At 41.6% G+C, this 23,360-nt stretch overlaps 1 protein-coding gene across 17 annotated transcripts in view; it reads right to left on the bottom strand.

Moving 5' to 3' along the window:
- Positions 1–23,360, bottom strand: part of LOC138757918 (mitogen-activated protein kinase 10) — a 300,847-nt gene that overhangs the window by 101,751 nt on the left and 175,736 nt on the right. For 15 of the 17 annotated variants that reach the window (XM_069926038.1, XM_069926051.1, XM_069926047.1 and 12 more), the window contains one exon: positions 8,980–9,109. In XM_069926038.1, coding sequence (XP_069782139.1) covers positions 8,980–9,109 — 130 coding nt within the window. Of the gene's footprint in view, positions 1–8,979; positions 9,110–10,567; positions 11,117–23,360 lie in introns of those variants that run through there. The other 2 variants (XM_069926042.1, XM_069926045.1) reach the window with 2 other exon arrangements.

The following is a 23,360-nucleotide window of genomic DNA, read 5'->3' as shown; positions in this document are numbered from 1 at the left end:
AAGAAAAAGTAATCCAAGCTGAAATTGTATTTTGCAAATCAGCTCATTTCTTCTTCTTTATCACTGTGTACTAGTTGAGCTCTGAAAAATTCTGCAAGCAGGAGTAAGAAAAAAATTAATTGTTTTGTAGTAATCCTGCGTAATCCATGGTTTGATATAATGAACAAAGTAGATGATATAAAATCTCACTAGCTTGCATTATACTTGGCGACATCAGCCATTCTTATTGGGGGCCGAAACCCCACCCCTACCCCCCTTGGCTACAGCAGATTTAAAGGAAAACCTGGACTGTAATAATAAGGTATTTTTAACCTTTTTTATGTAGCTAGAAAAAGTATGCAACTAACCAACTAAACTTGACTGCTTCACCGGGCAGTTACATCGCCGTGATGCTAACCGAGTGAGCTCTGTGCGTCAGTGCTGCTGGGGTTGGACTTTCAGTGGCACCTCAAGAGTGTTACAATGCAATATGATTGTCCCCTCCTTCCCCCCACTCCCCCTCCCCCCGGTTGGCAACCCATAGTTCATCGGGCAGCCACTTGCCCAATCAACATGTGGTCTCCCTACTTTCCGTATCAAACCCCCACCGCTGTTTGCCTACCTCACCCCCTACTGTAAGACAGTCACTACAAAAAGCAGGTGATACAGTGAAGAGGACAGGACGTTTATTAAAGTGGAGGTCTGGTGACTCCTGAATGAGGGGATCATAGAGCCCAGTACCAGTCTGTTGTGAGCCCAAGGGTGGTCAAGGTTGGGGTAAATACAGAATGGTGATTGATTATGGCCAGATTATTAACCACTCCCTTGCATTGTGGACATAGTTAATCAAATTGCCCAGTATCATGTGTTCTCCATAATCGACCTGAAATCCACCTCTCGCCAGCTCCTCCTCCATCTGGAGAACCGCCAATAAACCGCCTTCAAGGAAGGTGGCTGCCTCTACCATTTCCTCAGGGACCCCTTCAGTGTTACCAATGGCGTCTCCATTTTCCAGTGAGAGGTGGACTGGATGGTGGACCAAAATGACCTGTGTGCCACCTTCCCCTACCTGGTTAATATCATGATCTGCAGCCATGACCTGCAAGATCATGACACCAGACACCAGAAATTCCTCACAACAGCTAACTGCCTAACCCTCACCTACAACAGGGATAAATGTGTTTTCCGCACTATCTGCTTGTCAATTCTTGGCTGTGTAGTGGAGAATGTAATTATTGGCTCCAAACCCAACCACATGCACCCACTGCTAGAGCTGCCCTTCCCCACCACCTCAAGTTCCTAAAAAGGTGCCAAGGTTCTATTATGCCCAGTAGGTGTCGAATTATGCGGACAAAGCCCGCCGCCTTATCCCACATCCTTCCCCCGACATTGCTAAAGCTGCAGCGTATGTGATAGATGAATCTGCCCCTTTTTAGATTGAGAGCGATGTGTCCAATTTTGCCCTGGCTGCCATCCTGAACCAGGCAGTCAGTCTGTGGCCTTCTTCTCCCTTACCCTCCGGGGCTTGCAATCCGGCACTTCTCCATCGAGAAAGAGGCTCAGGCAATATTTGAGGTGGTGCAGCACTCGAGGCATTCCTGGCCGGCAGATGTTTTACCCTGCACACGGACCAACAGGCCAAGGTATTCATGTTTAACAATAAACAGCAGGATAAGATAAAGAATGATAAAATTTTGAGGTGGAGGATTGAACTCTCCATCTATAACTATGATATACTATATTGGCCAAGGAAGCTCAATGAGCCCCCAGATGCCCTGTCCCGAAGGACATGAGCCAACACCCAAATAAACTGGCTCAAAATCCTTCTCAATGTCCTCTGCACGCCCTGGTGCCATGAGGTTTTTCCACTTCATCAAATCCCATTATCTGTCATTCTCCATTGGGGATGACAAAGACATGACCAGGGACTGTTGAGTCTGCAGTCACCCTGGACATATGACGGGTACCCGAATAAAAAAAAAACAAGATGTGAATGTGGTAATCTGGCTCTGCCCCACTCTGTGACTTCACCCGTGGTTCCTACCCCTTGACCCTGTGTAAAGTTTCAAACACCATAACCCCTCCCCAGAGAGTCTGGGTCATAGTGCAGGATGACCTTCAAGTTTATTGTAAACAAAAGCCTAAAGTTCTGTAAGTCTAGTCTTTTGAGTTATTGATGGTGCACCAGTGTCCATCATATTTATATGAAATTGAGAATCTGTTCGGCAATAGTAAGTGGAATGAGAATGAATGAGGAAATCCTTAATTTAAACAGATCATCGTATGGGGGAGGGCTCTCAGCTCATCTGATCCAAACTTGATGTAAATCATAGCATTAGCAGTCTTCACTGCTAAGGTATTTTGTTAAATTAATCCAACATGTTAGCAAATTTCTTTTAAGTATGTTCCCAACCTTCCTGCTAGTAAGGGGAATAGAGATTCAAGACTTAATATTCCTTTATTGTCATGTAATAACACAGAAATGTAATATTGCATGAAATTACCTGCTACCTGCAGACAAAGAGTGGCCATTAGTATTGCCTGGTGCCCCTTACAGCAAGAGAGAAAGAGAAGCAAAAGAGAGACCCTTCATAGACACCGAATGTCCGTAGATTCGCTTCCACTGTTCCCCAGCTTCTATCGCCCTTTTCAATCTTTTGACAACCCATATCCAATCCTCTGACATGGTCAAGAAGCCTTCATCACCTGAGGCCCTCTGGGAGCCCTTCTTGCCCTCGAATCTCAGTTCCTTGAGCCCTTCGACTGTGTGGGTCCTTCAATCGCTGAACCCATCACTGCAAGGTTGCCGTGGTCACTGTCCTGGAGGTTTGTCTCCTCTGCTTCTTCTTCTGAACGGGGAGTGCTCTCTGTGTTTTCTGGTGCCCTGCATCAGTCTGCTGCTCCCCCTGAGTCTGCAACCCCCTCGACGTCACATGCCACCAACTTGGACACAGACTCCGAGGTTGTAGAATTTTCAATTAAAAATACCATTAGTTCCTTTAACAGACTGTATGGAGGTATCGACATTATGATCCTGTGGAGCAGCTCTGTGTCTCTGTTCCCCACTCTCCCGGGGAGATCCAGCAATCCCACCATTTGTGATATGAAGTGGAGGAAAATTCATAGCAATAACAACATGTTGACAATGAGAAACTTCACTTTTCATAGAGACTGGAAGTAGAACAACTCAAGTCATAAAGGCAGTGAACTTCGAGAATTTATTTGGGATTGTTTGTTGGAAGTTTTGAGAACTGTTTAACATATCAAATTTATCAGTCCAATTATCTCATACTCATCTGTACATTCATTTCTGTAGTTTTCATTGGACATATATCTAGGAATTATTTACAAAGCTAAGCACAAATATTAAGATCATTGCAACTCCTCTGTTAGAACAACAGCTTTGGCAATTTCTGTCACATCCATATGTTCCAAGGAAATTAGAAATGCTGATAATAAAAATTACAACATTGAAATTAGAAAGCACAGTTGCAGAGTATTAATTGCACCGGTTCCTTCTATTGGAAAAGAGAGTAAGTATTACAGTATCAAATATGGTTTTGGCCTTCACAGGAAGATTAAGAGGATTAATCTGACTATAGCTTAAATTTTACTTAGTGTCTCAAGCTTGAAGTTCCTTGATTTTTAACATTCTGTAAAATTAACAATCTGAGCTAAAAGAGCTAAAATTAAAATGCTGGAATATAAAGGTCAGCAACTCCTTGGATCTGGAAGTGCAGTGGAAACCTGATTATATCCGGATATGGAGTTCCTACCAATTTTCCAGCTCTAAGGAATGATTGTCTGCTGAACTTGGAACATAAAGTATTGATACCAATGAGCTAAGGTGAAAAATGCCTTTACTGACATTTTCTAGTTCAAAAAGGAAATCAGTAAAATTAGTTCAAGTCTGTGGACTTCTTTAGAGCTGCTACCATGGAAATTATATTTGAAGATATCAAACATCTGCTGGAATACCCATGAATTCACACTGGCAAACCAAAGCAGATCCAAGGAAGTTTCATGTATAAGTTTCAGTATTTTGTATGGCTTGTGATATGCCTAAAAACTATAATGACCAGTTGTGAAAATATTCTGAGATGGGTGGAGGATTGTATGGAGCTTAATCAAGTTCTTCTATGAATTACGTTTTCCCAGTGAAGGTTAACTTCCATATGATTGGACATATTCAACTGATAACTGTTGGGTTAGATGTTCTCCGAAACCATTGGGGAGAATAAAGCAGGGCAAACAAGGAAGATGGAGGGCTGAGGACAAGGAAGGGGGAGGGGGGAATCTGTAGGAGTATGGAATCCCAACCCTCCAATTTAACTCCAGTGCCCCCTATTGCAGAAATGCCTGACTTTAGCGATCATCCCTACCCTCGGATCATTCCCCCAGCTTCCTTGAATTGCTCCACAAGGTTGTAGCTCTGCAGATGGCATCATTGAGTTTGATTTGACATCACAATGTACAGGATGTTGTGACACTGAAGGAAGCTTGGAACATGAAATTCATTAGGTTTACTTCACTGATAGACTGACCAAGACATTGTTTACATGTAGAGACATAATAATCAATGCATTTTCAAGGAATAAGAAAGTATATTATGTAGAATGCACATTCTGAGATTAAAAACCCTTAATTCCAGGAACCTCTTTGATGTAGGAATGGAAAATCATATACTTCACATTGAGCTGTGCAAAAATGTGCTGTTCACATTGTGAAACATGCTGAGCTTTAATCCTACATATTACATGCACATAAGTGGCAAAACACCTGCTGTAATTCCCCAGTCTGCACTTGGCACAATTCCATTTCTGATAGAGCACTGAACCTTCCCTAAAATGTGCATGGGGTGGAAGTGTCTGCCAATATAATGATTTGCTTACCGTGCCTTCGACATGTGAAGAGCATCCCTTTTTAAATCGCTGACTCAGCACAGAACAGTTTTGTAGTGTTTAGGCAGTCATCAAGATAAGTAAAAACAGAGATGCTGAAGGCACTCAGCCGGTCTCACAGTGCCAGTAGGAGTTAAAGATATATTACTGACGTTTCAGCCCTGAGCCCTTCTTCAAGGCAGGAGTAAAAAAGGAGGCATTGAAAGGATGAGGAAAAAGGAAAGAATGGGGGTTGGGGGGGGGGGGGAGCGGGAGTACTGACCAGCAGAGAAAATAATATTATAAGAAGACAGGAGAGAGGAAAGGTGAGAACTGATTTTGGCTCTGTGAAAGGAGATAGAGAGAAAAAGGGGGAGGGAGGGGGGGGCGGAGAGAGAGAGAGAGAGAGAGAGAGAGAGAGAGAGAGAGGGAGGGAGGGAGGGAGGGAGGGAGGTAGGGAGGAAATGATTCCCAGAGCTCCTGCTCTAGCCTTTGTTTCAGCTTTATTGGCACCTTCTGTGAAGCATGGATTATTGGTTGCATTCTGGGTTTATGGTTATGTGGTATTCAAAATTTCCAAAGCACCCAACTGTGTCATCAAAACATTTAGGGTACATGTCCATGAACCTGGCCTTATTTGTGATCGGAGGTCGTTGCTCAAGCGGGATGTCACTATTGATCATCTTGGACATTTTCTTCTCCCTGATCTCATTGTTTACAGAGATTAACTGTAATCCCTGACAACTATTCAGGCCTAGGATTGCTGGTCCATTGGCATCAATCACGAAGAATGTGCATATGATGCTCTTTCCTTTATGTCTGCCTTTTTTTTGGACTTTTCCTAGTTGTTTAATCATGGGGCCTCCTTAGGTTGTGAGCATGACATTTACAGCTTCTAGTGTGCCTTCCTCCAGGTACCCATTCACCATGTTCTCAGGGAATATCTGATGGTATAGTCTGAGCAGGAGGAAGTTGCTTTTTGATCTGGAGTCCAACTTTAATTTCAAGTTGAATATTGTCAGTATGTTTCCATTGTTTCTTTTCACTTGGATCATGGTGTGTAATTCACCTTTTCCTCCCTTCCCTTTCTTGGATGTCTCATGGAGGAGTAGTGTTTGGATATCGACCATCAGTGTCAGAGTCACTGCTGCTGCTTCCCTCGATGTGGTGTACTTTCCTTCTGTATTCTTGTTTTCTCTCTCTTTTCATCCCAAATCTACATATCTTTTCCCAGTGACGGATCTTCCCACAGGTCTTGTACTTCAAACCATACGTGGGGCATTTCATGTGGTGATTGAAGGGGTGTAGTCTGCCACACCTCCTATGGCATCAATGCTTCTAACACTGTGCTGCGTGTTGACCTGCACGGAAAGGGATTGCATCTGCCTCTTAGTGGCCTCAAAGGTCCTAGCTGTGTCTACGGCATCTGCCAGTTTCAAGCTATCTTTTCCTAGGAGAGCTCTCTGCACTTCAGGATAAACACGTCCCCAAATTAGTTGGTCGACTATTCTCTCCTCTATTTCTTTGCACTTGCATTTCACAGCAATATTCTTTAGCCTTATGAGGAAATTATCTGTAGGTCATACCTGCACTTTCTGTGGAGATCTGCACTGGTGTTAAACACCATCGACCTCACCCTCCGCAGGTTGCAAATCCTTTGGTTTATCCACAGCTTCTGGTTGGGGTACTCATACTAAGTGCGCATGAGCACATAATCATCCAAGCAAGTCCTGATGAAGTCAGTTACAACCATTCAAGTTTGAAGATTAGTACTTGAATATGGTCCAGTCCACCAATTCAAAGCAGACCTGTAGACGTTCCTCCACCTCCCTCGACCATACTTTCCCCAGTAGTCCCTAGTCTCTGCTTATAGGCCCGGAGCAGAAGTATAGCCAGGTTATTAGGCTTGCCAAAGTTCGGCCATGGGATGGCATGGTAGGCATTCTTGATGGTAGTGTAGCAGTGGTGAAGTATGTTGGCAGCTTTGGTTGCACAGGTAATATGTTTATGGTAGTTTGTCAGAGCCTTCTTCAATCTGGCCTAGTTGAATTCCTACAATGTTCAGGAAGGCATCAGGGTGTGCTGTCTCATGGCTGCTGATTACAGTACTCCGCCCCTCCAGTGCCAGCCTTATGTTAGCCTGGGGTGCAATGGTCACTGCAACTAGGATGATGGGGATGAACTTCCTTGGTTGATAGAATATATAACACTTGAACGTCAGATATTCCAGGTTTGGGCAGCAAAACTGAGACATAACCACAAAAAATCTACCTCTACCTGACATTGGGCTGTAGCGCTGAGACCTGAAAGCCCTCGTTCAGCTACGTCCCAGTGAAGCTCATCACACAGCAATCCCTCATGTCCTTCTGTAGTCTGGTTTTCAGTTCATCCATTTTATTTTCTAAAGACTTTATTAGTCAGTAAGATGGTAGGGACCTCAGGGCTTGGCATTTTAGTTTTAGCTGTAAAACCACACCCACCCCCCCCCACCACCCGCATCTGCATGGTTGGATCTTTCTTAAAGGGATTGTGCACTGACTACCTGGATCGTCTGCAGTCTGGAATTTGCCATTTCAGAAGTTTGATAGATTTTTTTTTAACCATCATTGCAAATACTGTTTCCTATGTATTGGTATCTGTGACTGTAGATTGCAGCTGCAGTAGTTCTCAATGGGAATGTATGATGATTTTCATTGGAGCTGCATGCAAAGAGTAGACCCTCAACTTCCCCTGGCACATTGCGTGATTCAAATGTCTTATCTATTAAATTCTGCTAAATGTGATTTTATAATGAGTTACTGCTGTACAGCTTTGATCTGGTTCCTAATTGGAACTTTAGCACCACAAAATGGCTCATTTCTGACTTCTGTTTGAACTAACCTTTAAGGCTGATCGATATCATAATGAGACTGTAACTGATTAATTGAAAGATACTCTTTTCAGATAAAATTAAGTTATGCTACGACTGAAATTCTTCAGGGCCAATGAAGCTGCTGTGTCTCAAGCTGGGGAAAAAGTGGATATTTTCAGTCAGACGTGAAAATGGCAGGACTACCTAATGAATTGCTCACGCTCTCACTTTCTACAGCGGCCCCGAGGAAGCATGAAATCTGTGCTCCTCAAACATGGACCAAGAGTGTAGACTATCAACAAGTTAACTGTCCTTCCTCATCCTGCATTCTGCCCTTTTAGAGACACAGTAGTTCTACCAATTCTACCAATTGTTGATGCATCATCGGCTGAGCCAATTGAGTAGAGCAGATGATATCCTGGCCTGTGCATTCCTAAAATGCTGTTTCTTTTGGTAGTAAGTACCTCAGTAAGGAGTCAGAGGAAAATATGCACATTGGATAATTGTTCTAAAGAACATTTTTGTCTAGTTTTCTATTCCATTCCCATTCTGCTCTTGCCTTATTTGGTTTCCTAAATAGTTCCAATAAAGCTCGTATAATGTCAATGAACAACACCTGATCAGGCATATTGCAGCCTTCTGGATTCAATGATGAAATCCTGATGATCTGAAATTGTTAAATCACTCTCCAATCCAACAGGTTGCAACCAGTGTAAAGAGGTGCTGTGCTTGTGATTATAGTAAGCTTTATTGGAAAAAGGCCAAAGACAGAGAGAGCAGAATTGAAAGCTCCTCAGAAATGTTCTTAAATTTTAAAATGTTATTTAGAGCACTGTAGAACCAGATTCTGGCCATTTAAACACGCGTTGCCTAATTAGACCCAAATTAACCGACTACCTCATATGTTTTTGGAAAGTGGGAGGGAACTGGAGCACCCGGGAAAACCCAAGCAGACATGGGAAGAATGTAAAAACTCCATACAGACAGCACCGGATTTGGGCTATGATAGATAGCATCATGTATTTTTCACTATCCTGTCACAGTATTTATCTTAGCCTATTAAGTCCAAGCACAGAACAAAATGCAATAAATGAGTCTGATGGAGCTCAATTGCGATCCCTAATGGTGCAACAAAAAGCAAGACCAAATCATAAAGAAGGGAGTCCCTTTGGTAAATCTAAATTTGGGGTTTCCCAACAGGTATAAATAAAGAATAACATCTTGTTTTAATAGGAGCATGCAGAATATGTTAAAAGTATGAGAACTTACATTTTTGTGGTTGACACATTTCATGAGAACAAGCTCTCGATAAGCCCGCTTGGCATGTGTCTGGTTCTGAAATGGTCTGCTGAGTTTCTTAATGGCCACATTTCTGCCAAGCACAGCATCATAAGAAGCACTACATGAAGGATGAAAACAGTAAGCAATGTTAGTCACACTACAGTGCTAATGTCGTTGCCAAGCACAAAGATCAACTCATCGGACACCACATTACACATGACGTGAGAGAGTTCAGAGGAGGTTCACAAGCATAATTCTGGGAATGAAAGGATTATCACCTGAGGAATGTTTGATAGCTCTTGGTCTGTACTCGTTGGAATTTAGTAGAATAAGTGGGGGGGGGGGGGTCTCATGGACAGAATAGACTCTCCATGGTGGGGAGTCTAGGACAAAAGGGCACGACTTCAGAATTGAAGACTGTCTGCTTAGGATAGAGATGCAGAGGAATTTCTTTAGCCAGAGGATGATGAATCTGTGGAATTTATTGCCACAGGCAGTTGTAGATGCCTAGTCATGGGGTATATTTAAGGGAGAGATTGATAGGTTCTTGATTAGCCAAGGGGTAAAGGCTGGGCAGTGGGGCTGAGTGGGAAAATTTAATAATCTTATGATTAAATGGCAGGGAAGACTTGATGGGCTGAACAGCCTATTTCTACTCCAATGTCTTCTCAGATTGCAGAAGAGGAATTCATCTATTTAGAATGGAAAAAAAAATCCCCCTGCTACACTAGTAGAGATGTCGGGAACACATTAAAATTAAGCAAGTGTAACATTTGACTTATGGTGATGTGCTAGTGCCCTGAAGGTTGGAGTTGAAAGGTTGCACTGAGTGGTATTACGGCAGAATGTGTGCTGGGTGCCTAGAGCTCCTGAAAAGCATGGAAAACAATTTCCCTTCCTTGCTGTTATGGGTAGAGGTTGTAGTCTGAGAGAGCTTTCTCCTTTCTCTGTTCCCTCCTTCCTGAGATTCTCTGCACCCTTTCTCAGAGGAGCTTCATTATGAGCAGGAAATCTCTCTCATTCAATGCTCCACTGTAATTGCTGACCCGGACATTGTGTGTGGGTTGAGCTGGAGTACCTCACTCTCATGGTAAACTCTCTGTGGAGAGCTGCTTTAATGTGGATACCTCTTATGGTGCAGCAAAAATGAAAAAATGTGTGAGAAAGCATGAATCTGAAGCCATTATTTTGGAAGGCAATTGCTACTAAAGTCTTGAATTCCAGTCATTGCCATCAAAAAAGCCAAGAATGTCTATGTTTTTGATATTTTCCCTTGCAGATGTGATATTTGATTTTGCTTATGTTAGAGATAGAAATATTTCATATATAATATAAAGTTACAGAAGGTTGAAGACCACCACCTCTAGTTTCAAGAGCAGTTTCTTTCCAACAGCCATCAGGATCTTATACCTCCTTGTTATATTAATCAGGGACTGCTCTGACACCACAATAGGGCTGTCGACACCATTGCTATCACTTTTTTTTTCTTGAACTGGCATAACTGTGAAGACATATTATCGATCCATTAAAAAAAAACTATTGTTTCTTTTTTAATGAGTATACTAATTACACTAACCAATTGACAGAGGTCTTCACGGACATCTTCAACACCTCACTGCAGCAGTCCATCATTCCCACAGGGTTCTTGACAGCCACTATTGTCCCAAGAGGGTGACAACAACAGGCCTCAATGTCTACCTCCCTGTGGCACTGACCATTATGAAATGCTTCGAGCATCTGGTGATGGAACATATCAAAACAAACCTCCTAGAGATGCTGGATCCATTTCCATTCACCGATAGAAGAAACTGTTCCACAGACAATACTATAGCCTTGTCGCTTCACTTCAACCTAGCCCACCTGGGGAATGATGCCTCGTATGCCAGATTGCTGTTCATCAACTTCAGCTTGGCATTTAATTCGATCATTCCACAGAGGCTGGTGGAGAAGCTGTCTCCAATACTTCTCTCTATAACTGGCTTCTGGACTTCCTAATGGAAAGACCATAGTCTGTCTGAGTCAGTAGCAGAATATCCAGCACTGTTATGCTGAGTACTAGTGCACCTCAGGGCTGTGTGGTCAGCCCGCTCCTGTTCACACTGCTGAACATGACTGCATCACCTGATCCATCTCCAACCATGTCATGACATTGGCAGATGACTCAACAATAGTCGTTAGCCTCATTAGAAACAATGTTGAGTCACACTATAGAGAAGATGTGGAAAATCTCATGAAATGGTGAGAGTAACAACCTGAGTCTCAATGTGGACAAGACGAAGGAGATGATCATAGACTTCAGAAGGACCAGGAATGATTATTCTCCACTACATATCAACAACTCTGTAGTAGAGAGAGTGGAGAGCACCAAGTTTCTTGGCGTTCTCTTAACTAGTGACCTATTGTGAACACTCAGCATTTCCTCCTTGTCAGCAAGGTGCAACTGTGACTGTACTTCCTGAGAAGACTGAAGCCAGCAAGGCTACCAGCCACTGAATCTTCTGTAGGAACTCTATCAAGAGTGTCCTGGCCTGCTGCATCACAGTGTGGTATCAGTGCTGCAAAGAAATGAATCAGGGGTCAATCCACAGGACCATAGGAGTGGCAGAGAGGATCACTGGTGCCTCCCTCCATCCCACTAATGTGATCTACCAGGATCGTTGTCTGAAGAGGGCAAGCAAAATCACTGAGGACCTATTCCACCCTGTGCACACCTTTCAGCTGCTCGCGTTGGGAAAGAGATACATGAATATCAGAGCCAGCACCACCAGGCTGAGGAACGGCTTCTTCCCATGGGCAGTGAGAGTGCTGAACGACCAAAGGAACTGTTTCCACTCACCATCCAAGACTCTAATTTGTACAAAACAATAGTCTAACATTTATTTGTATAGATGAAGTACTTGTCCTGCATATGTATTATTTGTCTGGTTGTGAATCTGCATGTTTCACACCAAGGACCAAAGAATGCTGCTTCATTGGGATGTACTTGTACAATCAGGTGACAATAAATTGGACTTGTCCTGACTATTGTGGTTGTGTTTTTAGTTGTCATTATAGTAACTTTTTTGGTGCATGTGTACATTGTACAATGTTTATGCAATAAACTCATTAATTTTATTGTGTTGCACAGAGAGTGGTAGCTGTCTGGAATGCATTGCTGGGGAATAGTGGTAGGGACATTCAAAACACTCTTAGATTGGCACATGGATGTAAGAAAAGTAGAGAGGAATGGATGTGTGGTCATGAAGGATTAGATTGTTGCTGAGTAGGTTTATATAGGACAGAACAACAAAGTTGGGCCAAATGACCTGTACTGTGCTATAATGTTTGCTGTTCCATATACGACAAGTGTGGCCAAAGTGTGGCTTGCAAGCCACATGTGGCTCTTTGACATGCAATGTGTGGCTCACGGAAATACAATGCCCTCCCTAATGTAATGGACGAAGACACTTTTAACTTTCATTTGCTCCTGTAGTCCACAATTTGAAATCTGTAATCAAACAATTCACATGTAATTAAAATGCACATTCCAGATTTCATATATATTTTGGTTTGACCATGTAGAAATTACAGCAGTTTTTATACATAGTTCCTTCATTTCAGGGCACCATAATGTTTAGAATATTTGGCTTCACAGGTGTTTGTGATTACTCAGGTATGTTTCATTGCTTCTTTGGTGTAGGTATAAGAGAGCTAGGCTTGTTTCTAAGCTTTTGATCACCTTTGGAGTCTGTAGTTGTCAATTTTCAACATGAGGTCCAGAAATGAGCCGAAACTCAAAGAAGCATTATGAGACTGAAAAATAAGAATAAAAGAGTAAGAGACATTACGCAACCCTTAGGATTACCAAAATCTACGGTCTGGAACATCATTAAGAGAGTCCACTGGTGAGCTCAGTAATCGCAAAGGGATTGGTAGGCCAAGGATGAGCTCTACTGCTGATGAGAGAAGAACTATTACCATCATAAGGAAAATCCCCAAAAGCCTGTCCACAAATCAGAAACTTTCTTCAGGAGGTAGGTGTAGATGTGTCAATGACTACTGTCCACAGAAAACTTCATGAATAGAAATACAGAGACTACACTGCAAAATGCAAACTATTAGTTAGTCACAGAAACAGGATGGCCAGATTAGTTTGCCAAGAAGTATTTTAAAAAGCCTCCAAATTTCTTGTGGACAGATGAGACCAAGATTAACCTGTGTCAGAGTGATGGCAAGAGCAAAGTGGCAAAGTGTGGAGGCCTAAAGGAACTGCCCAAGATCCAAAGCATGCCACCTCCTCTGTGAAACATGGTGGTGGGTGTGTTACATTCTGGGTATGTATGCCTGCCACAGGTATTGGCGCACTTAACTTCATTGATGATGTAACTGCTGACAGCAGTAGAAAAATGAATTCTGAGGTGTATAGAAACAACTTATTTGCTTATGTTCAAGCAAATGCTTTCAAACTCACTTAACGGTGCTTCATCAAGACATGATCCCTGCTAAAGCATCAAAGGAATTTTTCAAAGCTAAAAACTGGAAAATTCTCAATTGGCCAAATCAAACACCTGATCTAAATCCAAATTGAGAATGTCTTCCATATGCTGAAGAGAAAACTTAAGGGGACAAGCTTCCCCAACCAAGCAGGAGGTGAGATGGTTGCAGTAGAGTCCTGGTAGAACATTACCAGAGAAGATACTCAGCACCTGGTAATGTCAATGAATTACAGACTTCAGGCAGTCATTGCACGCAAGGGATATGAAACAAAATGGTAAACGTAACTAATATACATACCATTGCTATATCCGAAATATTATGGTGTCCTGAAATGAGGGGACTATGTATAAAAGATGCTGTATTTCTACATGGTCAAATACCTTAAATAAAATCTGGAATGTGCACTTTAATCGCTTGAATTGTTTGATTTCAAATTTTAAAAATGGGGTGTAGAGGGACAAATAAAGGAAAAATGTATCTTTGTCCCAAACATTATGGAGGGGACTGAATGTTGGCAGGAAGAGATATCAGTGCTCCCAAAGCTACACCAGGAGTCTCTGGATCCCTGAGATACACTGGGGGTTCCTGGGTTGGTTACAGCCTGGGCTATGTGACAAGGAGAGGGAAGAGGGAGTGGGCACTGGAGGACTGGCTCCTGCAGAGGAGCAGACCGAGCAGCACATGCTGGAGTCGGGTTTTCCTCACTTAGGCTGGCCACACCACAGCAGTGCACTGCCAATGTGCGGTGAACAGCAGGAGGGTCAGGCAAAGCTAAAGGTCCTGCAGGGAGCAGTTGAGGCTGGGGCTGGGGAGTTCCTATGAGGCATGACCTGCCCCAAAGACTGTCCAGGCAGTCTGACAATGGGAAACAAAATGATACAGACGGGGAGGAGACAATGGAGGGAGTCCCCAATGAGGACTTCATCCAGGCGCAAAGCCAGGACAGAGCTGGAGCTGGCAACAGTATGAAAGTTCTGTCAGTGGCCACAAGCAAGCTCTGGCCCTATCAGATGGAGAGTCAACACCAGGCAGCCTCCACTCCCAGCAGCTGCTCTCCCCAACTCGCCACTTATGGGGGAGAGGGGAGCAGAAGGTGGAATGGGGAGGAGCAGAGCTATGAACCCCCTGGCTTCGCCCTGCCTTAGAGGCCACTTTGCATCATGCACTCAGTGTGCAGGTATCTGCAGAGACCAGTGGCAGCAGCGTTCCTGAAGAGAACACTTTAGAAACAGGAGCAGGAGTTGTCCATCCAGCCTGTCGAACCTGCTCCCACATTCAGTGAGATCACACGTGATCTGGCCATGGACTCAACTCTCCCCTTCTCCCAGAACCCTTAATTCCCCAGGAGATGAAAAAAATCTATCTTACTCTGTTTTAACTATATTAAATAAGTCAGCCTCTACTACTTCATTGGGCAGAGATTTCCACAGAAAATCAGTCAGGATTTTGAAAAGATTTGTTGATTATTGAAACAAACAAATTACCAGTTTAAAAATTGTGTACTTGAATAAATATTCTTACATTCATGTATTTCTTAATATTTATATAATTTTTTGTAACAAATATGCAAACAAGAGTAAAAATGTGTATGTAATTTTTTATGATTTGCGTCTCAAATATCATATGTGGCTATTACATTAGGCAGGTTTGGCCATCCCTGATGTATGCTCTCAACCTCCACATAAATCCATTTATGTAACTGAAAGTTAAAATTTGTCATGGAAATTCAGCAGGTATCATTGCTCCAGAATTTACATTGGTGGTTTTGGCAGTGTAACGTGTGGTACTGATTGAACTTCTGGTCCCCACATTTCTAATATTAATTACTGATCACATGGATAGTGCATTTCAGGTTACACTGAAGCAGAATGTGGCAGTTTATCTTATTAGAAGAGAGCACAGCGTAGTTAATTTTCTCTTTTCATTTCAATAGAAACTTGAAGGCAATTTATTGTTAGAGGTGATGTGCGCAAGCGCCAGAAGGTGTTGTATTTGTGAGACAAGTTATGCTGAGGTTACTTAAGTCAACCTATGATAGTAATGGTGTAACAGTTAGCACCATGTTCAGGGAGGGTTAAAAGCATCTTGCTGAGACACAGAATCCCTGAGGTATCCGGCAAATTCGATAATCTGAGGCTGCCTGCAATTTCAAATTCCAACCACTACATGTCACCGCAGTACAAACCATTTCAGTTGCCTCGCCATGAAATCACAAATTTTGACGAAGACCCCAGACCCGAAACGTTGGTTACCTTTACTTCCTGTGGATGCTGTGTGACCTGCTGAGTTCCTCCAGCACGTTGGTGCATTGCACTTGAAGCCAGATTTTCATGTTTAAATCACAGAGTAGCATTTATTTCACCCTGACATTGAAATCGTACCATGGAGAGAAACACGAGGACAATCGTCCTTAGGTTTTTTGGGTCTCTCTGTAAATTCTACCACACACTTCACAGTTTGTGTCCTGCTTGCAAATTGTGGATGGTTTATAATTCAGGCACCTGTCAAATTCTGTGGCTGCCTGTGAAATCAATATTTTGAACCATTGACAGGAGAGACTGTTATTGCACAGACCCAGAACAACTGTTTTAACAGTGCATTAAGGTAAGCCTCTAATAACTTTCTCCTTTTGAAAGCCACTCCCAGGGAACATCAAACATCAAATCATCCTGGGTATGAGGTTATTGAGGATGGTAATGGAGAGCATGGATCCCAAAGGGCCTTGGGTGTTAACAGCTTTTTGATCATATTGGAAAATCAGACAGAAGACCATGAGGCTGCAGAAGCTGCAGGAGGTGAATCCATGGTTATTTTATGTCTCTAAAGGGTTTTTCTCTTTCTCTTATCAGTGGGGGGCCATGCTAGTAATGCCTCTGCATGTGCCTTTACAGCAAAAATAAATGAACAAATTCTATATCCAGTAAAATCCCCATTATCCTGAATTCAAGCAACCGGTAGCCTCAAGCAATAGGTGAAAAAAAATCACGGAAATAAATAAGTAAAAGATATGAAATCTGCCCCCTCGAGGTTAGTTCGCCAATCACATAACACACTGTCTCAAGCAACTGGATAATTCACTTATCTGGCATCTACCAAGCCCTATGTGTGCCAGATATCAGGGGTTTTACTGCATTATGTTCAATTATTTTAAAGGAACCTTGAACTATCTCCCCAAACCTCAGGCCCTGCCTATATCCACTACCATTAGCCCAACAGCATCAACCCTCAATGTCTCAAGTCCCTGATTCATCAATCTTATTCTTAACCTTTAAATGACCCAATATCTCTCTGGTTGTATAATCTCAATGCCTTTGTATCGGCTTTTAAAAAATCTATATGGCTAACAATTCTGGAACAGCCTTCCATCAATTGATGCCAGTGTTGTACCTTCCTATCACAGCTGGGCCATTCATAGCTGTTAGGATAGCCAATGCTTTTACAACATTTCACAATATCACTCAAAGTAAATCAAATTGGCTTTGTAATGAACAAGAACTCAGAAGAAGGTAGAGAGTGACCATGCAGTCAAAGCTCATTCATGCTCATTGCTGAGTATGCCTGGTGCATCCTTTAGGAAACACTAGACTGTCTACGTCAGCACACCTGTTATGCTGATCTGTAAGTGGAGAAGGTAATAATAAACTAACGGACGGAATTCAATATTATATCACTTGTTCACACAGAGAAAAAAACTAAAAGAAAAAAGGCCATAACTACCTAATCCTAAATCTATAACCCCTAAACTAAAAAAAGAGAAAACGCTGCTGGGACTCCTTAAAACACCAAAAGGGTAGCAGTACGTTGGTGAATTGCCTTATATGTAAATGAAAAAGTTCAGGAAGTGACTCCAAATGCTTTGTATGTTACATATAAAATAGTAAACCACTACTATTCATTAAACATTAAAATATTCCATGAAAATATACTACATTTTCTCAAACTTAACTTCAGTTTTCAGAACATTGCATCTAATCTTTTTGATATTCAAGCAAGATAAGGTTTGGGTCATCCATTGTGCATAACTGGGAAGGATCAACTTCTTCCATCTTAGCAAAATAGATCTTCTAGCCATTAATGTGCAAAAAGCTATCACATGGCATCCAACACCGATAATCGACTGTTCTCTATCACCACACCAAATAAAGCTGTAATGGGATGAGTTTGAACAGTAGCTGAGAAAATATGGGAAAATGCATTAAAAATTTCCTTCCAATAGTGATCTAATGCTGAACAGGACCAAAAGACATGAAATAACTAAGCAATCCCATTACGACATCTGAAGCATACAGGGCTTATAGTAGGAAAAATCTTAGCTAATTTATCTTTGGATAAATGTGCTTTATATACTATCTTGAATAAATGAATGATGTGCACAAATGAAAGAGGAATGGACCAATTTTAAACATTTGGTCCATATATCCTTAGAAAGAATAGTTTGGAAATCACTTTCCCAACACACTTAAGAAGTATTTTAACAATTAATCCATAAATGAATCCTATTAAATTCTTTTGACAAGGATTTACTGAAAAATAAATCAATACAATTACTATCATGGGAGAACAGAAAAGTAGTAAATTAGTTTCTCGGAAAATCTCTAACCTGTAAATATCGAAAAAAATAGAAGTTCGGGAGATTAAATTTACGTGACAAATGCTCAAATGTCATATAACAGCCGTCTCCAAATAAATCAAAAAATGAAGTGATACCCTTTTCTCTCCATTTATTAAAAAACATGATCAAGGCAAGATGGAGGAAAAAAATAAATTATTAGTAATCAGAGCAGATAAATAAAAAATTTCAGTTCAAAACAGCACCTGAATTTAAATCAAATTCATAACAAATTTTTGACTATTGAACTGCCTATTAATTTATTTGCCTTTATGGAAGGGAAGCACCAAGTAGTGTATCTAAGCCCAGTTCTGCATCAAACTCAAAGGCTGAGTACAGGGTTAATGGTCAGTTATATAAGAGTGTGAATTAACAAAGGGACTATGGGGTCCAAAGCCATTCATCCCTCAAGGTTGCTGTGCAGGTTGATAGGATAGTTAAGAAGAGAGTGAAACATGATAGGCTGCAAACATTGTGATTGTAGTAAACACTCCAAAATGCTGGAGGAACGCAGCCAGTCTTTTCAGCATCTATAGAAGACAAAGACATATTGCAGATGTTTCGGGTCTGAGCCCTTCTTTAATGAAAAATCATCAACGGCAGAAGTAGGAGATATCAGAACCACTCAGAATGCCAACAATGGGGGAGGAATCCAGACCAACAAAAGGTATCATTGTCATGGATATCCCTCAAGGTCAAGGATGATGGACTTTGTTCTGTGATCTCTTTATGGGCTCTCAAGTGGCTTATGAGTCCAATCTTGGCTTTGAAAGATCTTCTGCATTCAGGACAGGTAGATCCAGATGGCAGATCTGGCTTTGGTTGTTGCTGCCTCTCTTTCCATTTACTACTCTTTTCTTCTAGTTCTGTTCCTTCTTAGATGATGGTTTGCCAGAGATTCCTCTCCTTGGCATTGGTTTTCCAATTATTGATGTTGATGTAACATTTCTTCATGTTGGATTTTAAGACAACTTTGAATCTCTTCAGTTGTCCACCTCTTTTACGTTTGCCTTCTTTAAGATGGAGTAGAAGATTTGTTTTGGCAGACATTCATCTTCCGTACGAACAACATGACTGCACTATCTTAGTTGGTTCTTAATGATGTAGGCCTCAATGCTTGTTGTTATTGCTTCATTTAGCACACTGACATCAGTTCTTCTATCTTCCCAGCTGATATTTAAGATGTTTCAAAGACTGCGTTGATGGATCTTTTCAAGTGTCAGTTGTCATCAGTATGTTATCCAGGTTTCCGATGCATGCAGAAGCATTGGGATCACACTGCTTTGCACACTAACCTTTTGGTGTCTATTTGAATGTCATGATCATAAGAGACTCTTATTTGGAGACGTCCAAAAGCTGTTCCAGTGCATCTAAGATGACATTGGATCTCATTATTAAGGTCGACATTGGAAGAGTGGTGACTTCCAAGATATGGAAAGTGGTCCACGTTCTCCAGGATTGTTTCCCCAAGTTCATTTGATGGTTCTATCTGATTTGTCTCAATTGGTGACGGTGGTAGGTAATTTGAGTCTTCTTGAAATTGATGGTATGTCCAAGTTTTGTGCATGCACAGTCAAAGACAGTCAGAATCTGATCTATCTAAGTGGTATTCTGAGAGAGCTGCAAAACTGTTGTCATTTGCATATTAGAACTTGATGAGGGAACTCATGGATGTCTTGTTTCTGGACTTGAAATGGGCAAGACTGAAAAGTCTGTAGACTATTTTGATTCCTGGGGATAGATTATCCTTGAGAATGTGGATGATTGTTGCAATAAAGATGGTGAACAAAGTTGGAGCAATCATGCATCCCTATTTTACTCCAGATTTGATTTGATGAAGCACATTGCTATGGTTGCTGACCATGACTGTGGCAAACATGCCATCATGGAGGAGTCTCTGGATTCAAATGTACTTTTCAGAACATCCATAGGTGGATAGGACAACCCATAGGGTTCAAAGGCTTTGGTGGTCAATGAATGCCATATACAAAGGTTGAAGTTGATTAATTCCCTACCCCCAACCCCCTCTTCCCCCATCGTCTCTCCTTTCCACATCTCCTTTCACACTGACGTGATAAATTTTCACTTAGTCTATTATCACATCCAGTTAACACCTTTCGTTAGTCTGGATTCCTCCCCCATTGTTTGGATCTTGAGACTTTTTGATATATCCTGCTTCTGCCGTTCCTGATTTTTCCTTGAAGAAGGGTTCAGGGCTGAAACATTGGCAATACTGTATATCTTTGTCTCCTATAGATGCTGCCTAAAGAAATCTCTTGGTGCCTGCCACATTGACCACCACCAGTGGACTGATATCACCTCAAACCGTGCATCTTGGCGCCTCACAGTTCGGCGGGCAGCAACCTCCTTTGAAGAAGACCGCAGAGCCCACCTCACTGACAAAAGACAAAAGAGGAAAAACACAACACCCAACCCCAACCAACCAATTTTCCCTTGCAACCGCTGCAACCGTGTCTGCCTGTCCCGCATCGGACTTGTCAGCCACAAACGAGCCTGCAGCTGACGTGGACATTACCCCTCCATAAATCTTCATCCGCGAAGCCAAGCCAAAGAAGAAGAGAAAAATAGATGCTGAAAAGGCTAGCTGAGTTTCTCTGGCATTTCAGTGTGTTACTAAGATAGTTAAGAAGGCCTATGAGATGTTGGACTTCAGTAATAGGGGACTGAGTTCAAGAGTCGAGAGGCCATTTTGCAACTCTACAAATCTCTGGTGAGAGCACATTTAGAGTATTGTGTTCAGTTCTGGTCACCTCATTAGAGGAAGGATTTGGAAGCTATGGAGAGAGTGCAGAGGGAGATTTGCCAGGATTGTCTGGATTGGAAAATAAGTCTTATGAGGCAAGGTTAGCAGAGCTGGGACTTTTCTCTTTGGAGCATAGAAGGATGAGAGGAGACTTTGTCTACAAGATTATGAGAGGAATAGCAGATAGCCAGTGCCTTTATAGCATGGGAGGAACAGCAAACACCAGAGAACATATGTAGAAAGTGAAGGGAGGGAAGTTTAGGGGAGACATCAGTGGTAGGTTTTTCACTCAGAGAGTTGTAGTGGCCTAGAATGCCTTGCTGTGGATGGTGGTGGAGGCTGAAACAAAAGGGGAATTATAGAAGCTCTTGGACAGGCATATGGATGAAATTAAAATAGAGGGTTACGAGGTAGGGAGGGTTTAGTATTTTTTTAAAAAAAAGGAATATATGTGTTAGAGCATTGAAGGCTGATGGGCCTGTACTGTGCTGCAGTGTTCTATCTTCTAAATAGTGTGGCAGACACAATGGGCTGAATAGCCTATTTCTGCTCATCTGCTCCTATGTCAGAGTCATATATATTTTGTGTGTGTGTGTGTGTGTGTGTGTGTGTATGTGTGCTTTTTTGGTCTGTCTTTGATGTGCAGTCAGATGAGAATGAACGTGAACTTGATTGTAAGGGTTAAAATGACTTAAGATCTCTTGAAAACATTTTGCCAGTTTTCAGCAGCTTGCAGAAGTTTGTTGACATTCCTTTAAGTGTTTCTATAGTTACAGCCTGTAAGACCAAGGTCTTTTTTTTTCTGTGTGTTTAATATAAACAAAATATTTATTTTTTAATTGATTTTTATGCTGTTAAAATCAAGAACATAGAGCTAGGTCAGACAATTGATTTGACTGTTTAGTTTTGAATTATTAATATTATATTGTCAATTTATTAATTGTTTTAAGTATTGTTTACTGTTTAGAGTGGAAATAAACAGTGGAAAAACTCAATGCTAATTTGGAATGGACTTTTTCATTAATGAGTCACAAACCATCTGTATGTTCTCAAGTGATTAAAGAGAGAAATGGTTGCAATAATTAAGTTAAAGTTATTGAATCATTAGTCAATAAAAGGACTGATCTTCAAGTGAGACTAATTAAGTCAAAGCAACCTGGACTATTGACTTATTAGTCAATAGAAGGATGGATTTGAAGAAATAGAATATTGGAAATCGAATTTGGAGGCAGTCTGGATTGATTTGGCTCTGTTTAGAGCAGCTTGATAAGGAGAAACAAACAACAATCAAAACCATTGTTAGAGACGATATGCCAGCTGTGTTTATTACAGATTAGAACACATTTTGGGGCATGGGATCCACTTGTCCTATGAGGACTATTTTGATTTTGGAGAGATTGTTGTGCATGTTTGATATCTGAGTTTGACGAACGACAGAATGAAGGAAAGAGCAGCTATGGTTGCTGGGCAGCTATGTGTCGAGAAGATGAAGACGGTAGACTTACAAATGAATTACAAAAATGGCAATTAGATACAAAGGGAAACAAAGTAGCTCTTCAAGCAAGACTAAGGGAGGATATCAATAAGGTTTCAGCTACTGGGAATATTGATCCCACAGAATTACTGCAAAAAAACATTAATAGAAGCTAAGATCAGTCACGAAGCAGAGACTGAAGCTTTACCACAAGATGGTGGTGTGAAGGATGAACAATCTAAAATGGAGACACTAAAGCCTCGTCTGAAGAACAGGACCTGATAGGACGTAATGATAGTATGTCAAATGCTGGAATCAAGAGACGTATAAAGAGTTCTAGAGTAGGCTCGAGAATTTCTTACTGAATCTACACGTTTAAAGATGCGGCAGCCCTTAAGGGTTGAAATTAAATATGCTTTAGAAGGACTAGAGGAAGAGCAAGAGGAGCAGCTATGAAGAGAGGAGGAGCAGAAACAGGAACAGCTAAAGAAGAAAGAGGAGCAGCTAAGGAAGCAAGGGGAGCAACTGGAAATGGACAAAGGAAATTGCTATTAATGAGGCCAGGTCACTGGCACTAGAAAGTTCAGTGGAATCTAGTGCACAAAGTAAATAATTAAAAACATAGTTTCAATGATAGATTTCAGGAAAGGAAACTATTAGATATCAAAGGTGAGCCAGCCTTAGAACAACATTATGGACCTGTTCTTGGAGTATACAGGTCTAGGTACAAAGCTGAGCCAGTGCTAGATCAAGAAGAAGCGCTTGGTGAAGGACTGGGCAGATCAAAGTTTGGTGCTGACCCACCGCCGTATATCCTGAATTAACGAGGTTGATCCAAAGAGCCAGAGATCAAATCCCAATGACGGCTGCATTGGACCAGGATGGGAGCTAAATGCCATCTCTTGCAGAGTCATACCAGGTGCTCCCAACAAGGATCAGAAATCTGGGTGGACAGAGTAACATATGAAATGACTGCATTGTTAATTCAGTTACAAACACTCTCTTCTCTGCCCCAAGATAAAAAAAAAATCCAATTTTTGATGGTG

The sequence above is a fragment of the Narcine bancroftii genome, chromosome 3, assembly GCF_036971445.1.
Source record: "Narcine bancroftii isolate sNarBan1 chromosome 3, sNarBan1.hap1, whole genome shotgun sequence".
Classification (NCBI taxonomy): Eukaryota; Metazoa; Chordata; class Chondrichthyes; order Torpediniformes; family Narcinidae; genus Narcine; species Narcine bancroftii.
This window is presented reverse-complemented; position numbering and strand designations above follow the sequence as displayed.